Source organism: Pyrus communis, chromosome 4 (genome assembly GCF_963583255.1).
Source record: "Pyrus communis chromosome 4, drPyrComm1.1, whole genome shotgun sequence".
NCBI lineage: Eukaryota > Viridiplantae > Streptophyta > Magnoliopsida > Rosales > Rosaceae > Pyrus > Pyrus communis.
The window spans coordinates 14,970,587-14,980,826 of NC_084806.1; the positions used below are offsets into that span (position 1 = coordinate 14,970,587).

The following is a 10,240-nucleotide window of genomic DNA, read 5'->3' on the forward strand; positions in this document are numbered from 1 at the left end:
CAGATCGGGGCTTCGGTTTGTTTTTACTCCTGGATCTTGTTGCCTTGCCTCTGTTTAGGGCCGACCTGAGGTTTGTTTTCGAAATATATACACACACAAACTATGATTTCTTGTCTTGTTCTTAGCATTTCTACAGAGTAGTGTCATTTTTTTTTTCTCAATAGTTAGGTGGGTTACTTGATTTCCACTATGGCACTAGCCCACAGACTGACTTTGTTTCTCATTTTTTTTTTTTTTTTTTTTTTCTGCATATATATGCTCGATTAACATAAATATCGTTGAATAAATGGGCAGGTTGAACATGGCAGCTATAGTTGTTCCTACAGTTCTTAACCGTAAGAACTATGTTGATTGGAGTTCTCGGATTAAGAGCTACTTGTTAGCTGAAGATCTTTGGGACGTTGTCGAAGGCAGCTATAGACCTCCTGTAAGAGAAGGTGAATGTGATAATGAGGCTTGGAAGAAGAAGAATGTCAAGGCCTTATATGCAATCCAGAGTTCTTGCGGGGATGATACTTATCAATTAGTCAAGACAGAAACCAAGGCCAAGCAAGCATGGGATACTTTGTCATTTCTATTGAAGCCTGATGAAAATCCACCAGATGAACATGGTACGTACATACATAAAAAGTTGAAGCATGGGATACTTTGTTAAAAACTTTTAAACATACAGCAATAGTTGTACTTGTACCTTGTAGGTGATCCATGATCCTATTCTTATTTGATGACGAAGAATATTTTGTAATTATTTTCACACGCATATGCATTTGTATGAAGGGAAAAGAAAAAAGAAAGTTGAGAATTGAACAATAACATCTGTCATCTTAACATCAAATTTTCATTTTCAGCAAAGATGTCACTTCGTCAAGCGCATCCGTTTTTAACTCTGACTGACCGTGATGCTAGGCCAGAGTTGACCATGGAAGAAGGACGCACTGAAGGTATACATATGTATACCTTGATCCTCACAAATTAATACTTCTATATATTCTATTAAATAGTAAATTAATGATAAACATTTAGGTTTAGTATGGCTAACCCACAAACATGGCATGCAGGAGGAGCAGGACATGATGACAGCAATGCCAACGATATCCATGAAACTTTCGTCAAATATGTGAAGTCTAATGATTGGCATAATGCAATCGAGTTTCTTGGCAAACATCCTGAGGAAAGAAGTGCAAGAATTTTACATGACCGCACAGCTCTTCACTGTGCAATCTGGAATTTCAGGAGTTGCAGCGTGCGCGTTATAGAACAGTTGGTGGATTTAATGACAAAGGACGACTTGAAAATTCAAGATACTGATGGTTTAACAGCTCTTTATACATTAATATATTTTTATCCAGAAATGGTTGAAGTAGCTAAACGCATGGTTGCAAAGAACGAAGAGTTAATTACTATTTTACCTTCTCATCTCGAGAGGCCTCTAGTTGTCGTCGTGGCCCAAGAGATGACAAAAGGGGAAAGAATGGCTCGCTACCTCTATTCTCTCACTCCTGACGAAATATTAAAAGTTCCCGATGCCGCTCAACTTATTTCTCTTGGTTTTTATTATAATAGACTTGGTACAATTTTTTACCATGTGATTTTTTTTTTTTTTTGTTATAAATTTTGTCTTTATTAACAATGTTCTTTTTCTCACTTCTTTTATATAGATATTGCGTGGGATTTGATTCAACGTTATCCAAAATTGGCCATGACTAAGGACAGCAAGGGAGATGTCCCCTTAGTAACATTGGCCAGTAACCGTTTTGCATTCAAAAGTGGAAGCCGACTCAGTTTATGGGAAAAAATAATCTATTATGGTTAGTACATTAATTATTGCCTTTTATTTTCTTATTTTATATATATATATATATATATATATATATTTTTTTTTAAAGATAAAAGTCTAATTTTGTGAGTCCCTATTAAGGTTAGTCCACCTACTGAAATTGATTCAATTTCTAGAATTACACGTCATTATATGTTTATTTTTGTAACAATATACCCTAAGAGTATTTACTTGATTAATGATTGGGCTTGTGTTCTTTATCTTGATAGGAATACACATTAAACGTCTTCCTTTCGTCAACAAGGATAATCATATAAACGTTGAAAAACATGAAAGCGACCAAAGTGATCAAGGGCATCTCTCAGACCAAAATGAGAATCAAAGGCATCTCATTTCCTTAGGTATTTTACATATCTGCAATCCAATTTGGTTTTTGTTAATGCCACGGTAAATTGTTCCATAATGCTACTACAAAAATATATGAATATCTTTATTCCATAGTTCCTACTTAGGGTTATAAATAAGTCGATCCAAACAAAATATCATGCTGCTCAGGCCTGATTTATTGGCTTGCTTATGATACAAAGGATACCAAGCTCAAGTTGTTTGGAGTCATTTACTAGACACATCAATTTTTACCCCTTTTTGTTTTAAAGAAAACAAAAGCATAGGTTTTATTAAATCAATACAATACATTAATTTGAAAATACTTTTAAAATAACTGAAAGTGCTTTTGGTGAAAATATTTTTAAAATCAATATTTAGTAAAAATCCAAGTGGATCTTGGAAAAGCATTTTAAGTGCTTCCTGCAAGAAGCATATATTTAGTGCTTCTTCTCAAGTGCTTTTGGAAACCAAAATTAATACGACCGAAAGTGTTTTCAGTCATTTTAAAAGCATTTCCAAATGAGTCCAAAAACTTTTTGAACTTATTCTACATCAATTACAATTTGGAAGCCATTGTACACGTTACAAGCAATTAAAGAAACTTTCAATTTTAATTTCGATATCAGCATAAAATGCTATAGTGACTTAATTGAGGGTAATTTGGGGAACCCGAAAAATGTTAAATATGACACAATCTCATTTAGGTAATTTGCTTAGGGAGAGTCTAGTCATCAGGTTTTCGTTAGAAAAATAGTTTATGGTGGGTTTTATGTAAAGAAAATTGAGTTTGAAGGGTTTTTAGTGATTTTATTTTAACATTTAGCATATGAACAGTGACTATAAATTTAAAAGCAACTGTTGACTTTGCTATTATATAGAGTCCTTTATAGAGTCGCTTAGAGATGAATTTTTCATATTTAACTCTTTAAAATAGAGTTTTAAAGGTTTTACAGTTTCTCTTGGAGATGCTATAAGGGGTAGGGCCGGCCCAGGCTCAGTGCAGGCAAGGCGACCGTCCAGGGCCCAAAAAAAATGGGGGCACCAAAATTATTAGGGTGGTATATTTATATATGTTTTCATAAGAGTATAAATTTATAAAATTTGGTTCAATGACACAGAAATTTAACTAGAAGTGATGGTTTTGTCATTTGAAAATAAGGAGGAGGTCTTGAGTTCAAAACACCACATGTGCTTATTTACTTTCCAATTTTTACAAATTTCTTTTCATAAGAGTAAATTTATAAAATTTGGTTAAAGGATTAAGAAGTTTAATTAGAAGCAATGGTTTTTGTTGTTTAAAATTGACGAGAGGTCCTAAGTTCGAAATGCTATGTGCATGTTTATTTTTCTCAATTTTTACAAATTTTTGTTTGGTTGTTAACTTATTTTTAGTTATTAGCAAGTAGCTATGTGGGTTGTTATTTTTAAATATTTGTTTCAATTCAAATCTAATCTTCAACAATGAGTAATACATAGACCAAATTTTTAGAGCAAATTTGCAAATTATATGATGTGTCATCAAAATGTTTAATTTAGTGACTATTCATTACTAATACATATCAATTAAAGACTCAAAAACATCATTATTTTTTTAAGTCCCATATTGACAAGGTTAGTAAATAAGAAAAAACGCCTCACAATTTATACAAAAACAGATGGAAAACAAAAGTCATTGAGTTTGAAGTGCTTTTCTAAGTATAATTAGTCTTTCTGTGTTTCTAAATTATTGAGTTTGAAGTGTTTTTCTAAGTATAATTTTATTGATGTCTTACGTATGAAAATAAATAATTTTCTTATATAAAATTAGGGCACTTTTTTTGGCGTTGCCCTGGGCCTCAAAAATCTCTGAACCGGCCCTGATAAGGGGTAGGGTAGTGGCTAAACCTTACAATGGGTAGTCATAATAATTTGGTTCGAATTTGCCTTTGACAAGAATCAAATCTAAGACCTCTCACTTACAAGTAAAGAGGAATATCACTAAACCTTAGTACTATGTGATTCCACCAATATAATTTTAAAGGTTAAAAAAGGCAAGAATTGAGGAACATAATAAAAAAAAAATTAAATAAAAAAGTACTTTGGATGCAATCCCTAGTCCTTAATACTCTTTGACTAAAACCTTAATGGTATTCAAAGTTTGATCAAAACTCTTTGACTTTGTACACCTCATTATATTACTATTAATATTTATATTTCTATAATCTTGACATTAATTGTTTGATATTTTATGAGATTTATAATCCTATAAATTTAAAATCCCTTATTATAATACTATTAGAAACGGCTACAATAAAAAAATTCAAACACTTTGATTGAATAAATAGTTAAAAACTACGTAACAATATGAAATAATAAATGGTAAAAGAATGTATCCATTGTGTTAAATAAAAAATTGGTACATTTTACAAAAAGAATTGGTACATTTTACATATAACAAAGTGGTACATTAATAAAGAAGAATGGGTATATTATAAATAAATTACAGTACAAATAAAAGATTAAACAAATGAAATTTTAAAAAAAATATGGGAACAAAAAGAAATTAATACATGGGTACAAATTAAAACTAAAAAAAAATAGTACAAATTTAAAAAAAAAAGTTGCAAATTAAAAGTGGGTATAAACTAAAAGTATAAATATATGATACAAAGTTTAGCCATAAAACATAGATATACCATATGTAATTTTTCTAACAATAAATGAATATTTTAGAAATTTAATGTAATTATGTTGTATATTGAAATAATGATATTCATTAAAACCTAAGGACCTTGATAAAAAAATTACAAAGAAATAAGGTTTCAATCAATAGAATAGAAAAAAAGAGGAATGAAAATCTAATTTTCTGTACTGAGAGATAGGATAAACTGTAAATTGAAAGACTGAAATATGAACCTGACTTGCAAATTACAAAGATGTTAATGCAATTACCACTCACTTAGCTCTGATACCAAATGGGGGACGGAAGCTTACAGTCTATTGGTAAAAATCCAACAACAAGTTGGGGCACCACCGCACAGGAAAACCAAATAAAAAATCGTTTTCCAATTTTTACTTGCTTCAGGATTTTGAATTGGTAAGATGAACTTAGTCCTTTCGGGGAAATCCAATAAAACTGGTCAGATGAATTTAAATTCTTATAATTTTTTGCCTTTGCATTGTTAAAACATTAATTAAGTTTGAAGTTTCAATGACTATGGATTATATGTTTGGTACCTAAAATATGATTTTTGTTTTTTTTTCATAATATAGAATATGAATTTTTATCTTCCATAAAATACAAGTTTATGATTTTCTTTTTTTTTAGATGGTTAAAATGTTGGAGCTTTTTTTGTCTCTTTAGTTAGTTTATATATCGGCCCTGCACATTTCTCTAATAAATGTAGGTCCATTGATTCAAGTGTGTCTCACCTTAATTAGAAAGATAGTACAAATATGATACAACAAATGTGATAAAAATAACATTTTTGTAAGGAGAAAAAAAAATAATAATAAAAGGCAAAGCAATACACATAGGTGGGTATGACAAAATTGACTTATAATGCAGGAATGGGTTTATTCCGAGGACTACTGACGAATCTCCAAACACTTTTGGGTAGGCCACATACACATTCCTATCATTAACTTTTATGATTGCTTTATTAATAGTCAATATTATATTAAAATGATTGTAACTTTGTATTTACTTTTAATGAACCTAGGAATCAATCGTATATATCAGATGAAATTGATGCATGAGCGGGTCAAGCAGTTTTTACCTTTCATGTGTAAAGCAGTGAAAGCACAAGGTATGAGTTATTATAAAAGAAAGAAATTGAACGAAGCACTGTGCGTGGCAGCAGAACGAGGGCATGTGGAGTATATTACTCATTTTTTTATGGATTCCTCATATCCTGTAGATGACGTTAAGAACGAAAAAGGCCAAACCTTGTTGCAAATTGCAGCTGAATGCCGTCACCACAAAGTTTATGATTTTATATATGATCAGTTACTTAAAAAAGAAAATATACTTGGCTTCGATCCATCCGATGAAATACGGGAAAGAGTGGGGTGGAGAGATTACTCTGGCAATAATCTGCTACATACAATAGCAAGAATTACCCCATTGTCACAAATTGATCACATTCAAGGTGCAGCTTTGCAAATGCAAAGAGAACTACAATGGTTCAAGGTGATTATTTATCTATATATGCTTATATTTATGAAATACTTAGCCTATATGTTGTTTATATATATTTTTGTGGCTATAACTTTACTCTCATTTTCTCCTACTCCTTCACATATTTTTGTTATTCTATTTATTCAATTTCAAAGAAAAAAAAAAGAGAATGCAAAAATTATTCTCTTTAAAAATTAAAAATAAAAACAAAAAGTTTGTCAACATACACAAGCATTATGGGAAAAAAATTGAAATTAAAAGGAAAACATTATTATTTAACTACGTACTGTACTATCATCCTACATGCTTAACTAATGATTTTGGGTTATGTGGTGTCTCAAATGTCAAAAGTTGAGGGATTTATATGAAGAGATAAAGATTTCAAAGTCACATCCATAAACAATTTTGTCAACAAAAATGCAGGAGGTGGAGAGCATAGTAGATCCCAAGGATTGTGAATCTGTAAACAAAGATAATAAGACACCACGAAAAGTATTTGCGGAGAATCACAAAGAATTGGGGAGAGAGGCAGAAAAATCAATGAAGGAAACATCAACTTCTTGTACAGTTGTAGGTGCTCTTATTGTCACCATAATGTTTGCTGCAGCATTCACAGTTCCTGGTGGAAATGATGAAAAGACAGGTCTTCCTACATTCTTAACCAAAAAGGTGTTCACAACATTTATAGTTTCAGATGCAATCTCACTCTTTTCTTCTACAACTTCAGTTATCATGTTTTTGGGAATTCTCACATCACGTTATTCTGAAGATGATTTTCACAAATTTTTGCCAACAAAAATGATAGCAGGCCTTTTCACCCTCTTTTTATCTATTGTCACCATGATGATTGTCTTTTCTTGTGCCCTTTACATTATGCTTGACGGGAAATCATCAATTGTCGTTCCAAGCATGCTGCTTGCCAGTGTTCCAGTTACCTCTTTCATATGGATGCAATTTCCATTACTTGTTGAGTTATTCATTTCTACTTTTGGACGGGGAATATTTGATAGGAACCAGAAAACCTTGTTTTGAATTCTTAGGTTATCTTTAGTTAGATTCGGATTTGCTACTTTCTAACAAACTTGTAAAGAAAAGCCAATGTAAGTGCTTTTATTTGAGAATTATGCATGCGCTTTCTATTTAACAGTTGTGTATTCGCTTTCGATCCTAAAAGAAAGTTCCAACTTCAAATTATTCTTTTCAGTTTTCTTTTTTGATGAATTTCTGATTTGAGTTAGTTACTAAGACAAGCTCTCTAGAAAGGCTTTGTTTTTTGTCGATAAATCGAATTCATTGTAGCAAGACCAAAAGGGGGAAAAGTACAACAATCTTACCTCAAGTAGGGACAAACATAACCCAGCAAGTTGAGACTAACCAAACTAAGCCATGCATACAAAATGAGGGTAGTAGAAGGCACTGCCTCGCCATAACAGTTAAAATACTGGAGGACATGGTAATCCATCGCATGACAGGAGTCCAGGACCAAGACCAAAGACATCATATTTTGAAAATTACACATACATCCAAAAATGTTTGGACTTTGAGAAGACAATTCACGTTTTAGTAGTTTAAAAAGTATTTGGAACATGAGAAACCCTTCCACAACTATTATTAACATTGGCAGCGATGAATGCACTAGAACATTGTATCGGTTCATATTTCGAATACACTAAAAAGTCTATCCCCACGAGGGCCACAATACATACATTAACCACCATCCACAATTGGACCTAGGAAGGCATTTAAAATTCCTTGATAGAATTCTCTACCAACTTCCAATTTCAATTTCTGTTTTAAATTTAGGTTTGGAAAGAAGTTCTGAATTTACTTCAATTGCATTAATTAAATTGTACAATACTACATCTATATATAATTACAAATGATTTCTATAAACTAGCTATTTGTCATAAAGAAGGAACATGAACAATTCCTTTATATTTTTTTTCACTAATTCACGTTGATTAAGGATTGAATTGTGAAAGAGTTGTTGACTACTCAACACTCCCCCTTCAAGTTGGAGAGTGAATGTCATGAACACCCAACTTATCTAACAAAGAACGAAATCTTCCCTTGCCCAAAGCTTTGGTAAAGATGTTGGCAAGCTGTAACATGGATGGAACAAATCCCGTGATGATTTTTCCTTCTATGATTTTATCTCGAACAAAATGACAGTCAATTTCAATGTGTTGTGTTCTCTTATGAAACATTAGATTAGCTACAATATGAAGGGCAGCCTGGTTGTCACAAAATAAGGTAGTCGCCCCTTTGTTGTGCATTTGTAAATCACAAAACAAATTCAGTAACCATGCCAATTCACAACATGTTGTTGCCATGGACTTTTACTCTGCTTCGGTGGAGGAAAGAGAAACGGTTTTCTGACGTTTGCTTTTCCATGAAATAAGAGAGTCTCCAAGGAAAATAAAATAGCCAGGTGCACCTTTCAAATATTTTAAGATACATAAGACAGCTTCATAATGCGGCTTTCGAGGAGCTTGCATAAATCTATTAACAAGTGGACTTAATATGTGATGTCTGGCCGGGTAATAGTGAGGTAAATTAGACGACAAATCAATCTCCTATACTTGGCCAGATCATTGATCTCACCTTCATCAGGAAGTAATTTTAGATTTTGCTCCATAGGAAAATTAGTATACCTAGATCCTAGAATTCCCACATCATCAAGAATATGCAATAAATATTTTCTTTGTGAAATAAAAATCTCTTTCTTGGAGCGTGCCACTTCTAAGCCCAAAAAGTATGTTAAATTACCATGATCTTTGACATGGGACTTAGTATTTAAAAACATTTTTGTGCTATTAATGGTAGTCAAGTCATTCCCTGTAATTAGAATATCATCAACGTAAATAAGAAGAACAGTAAATGGCTTGCCTTCTCGTTTGTTGAAAATTGAATAGTCAACTTATGGTTGAACATAGCCAGCAGACTTAATGGCTTGGGAGAATTTGAAAAGCTATGGTCGAGAGGCTTGTTTCAAACAATAAAGTTACTTGTTTTGGTGACATAACAATTTCTCTCCTTGGCACTGAAGACCAAAAGGTAGATTTATGTAAATTTCCTCTATGAGATCATCATGGAGAAAATGCATTATGAATGTCAAGTTGATGAAGAGGCCAAGAATAGGTGGAAGCAAGAGTGAGAATGCAGAGGCAAGTGACTAGTTTGGTAGTGGGAGAAAAAGTGTCATGATAATCAATACCTTCGCGTTGAGTATACCCTTAGCAACCAAACGAGTTTTGTAACACTCAATAATACTACCGGTTTTGTATTTAAACCAAACGAGCTTTGTAACGTTCAATAATACCACCATATTTGTATTTAATTTTGTACAACCATTTAAATCCAATGAGTTCCTTACCATGCCCCAAAAGAGAAATGCTTCATGTGCAATTAGCTTCTAAAGCCTTGATTTCCTCGTTTATGGCCTGCTACCACTTAGGATCTTGATTAGTTTCGACATAATTGGTAGGCTCAATATGGGTGAAATACTTGCAAGAAAAGCCAAATGAGTGGGTACCGTGTATTAAGACTGACAGATGAGAACTGAGCAGGGGACAACGTAATATTGGAGAAAACACAATTTTGGAGTTTTATTGGCGAAATCATAACAAGACCAAATTATCACAAATGAGTAACAGGTGCAGGTTCATTTGCAGAATGTGCAGATGGCTCATCATGGCCTATATGAGTGTCATATGGACTTGAAGCAACTACTACCAAGTCATCTCGGGGTAGTTGTAGGCTTAAGGACAGGTTGTTTTGGGTGTGGTGAAGTGGAAAAGGCCATATTGTGAAATTGTGGTATTTGTGTTATGATGTCTGATAATGGTAAAGTGTTTGGAAGCTCAGCAGATGCTACTAGGACTGGGGATGATTAAGTGTTGGGTTATGACAAGGAA

The 10,240-nt window shown here is 32.7% G+C and overlaps 1 protein-coding gene across 1 annotated transcript; it reads left to right on the forward strand.

Moving 5' to 3' along the window:
• Window positions 1-5,855: 5,855 nt before the first annotated feature.
• On the forward strand, window positions 5,856-7,355 carry LOC137732751 (uncharacterized). The gene is made up of 3 exons (XM_068472029.1): window positions 5,856-5,952; window positions 6,064-6,335; window positions 6,747-7,355. Exons 1-3 carry the CDS (start codon window positions 5,856-5,858, stop codon window positions 7,353-7,355), a joined length of 978 nt encoding a protein of 325 aa, XP_068328130.1.
• Window positions 7,356-10,240: the final 2,885 nt, after the last annotated feature.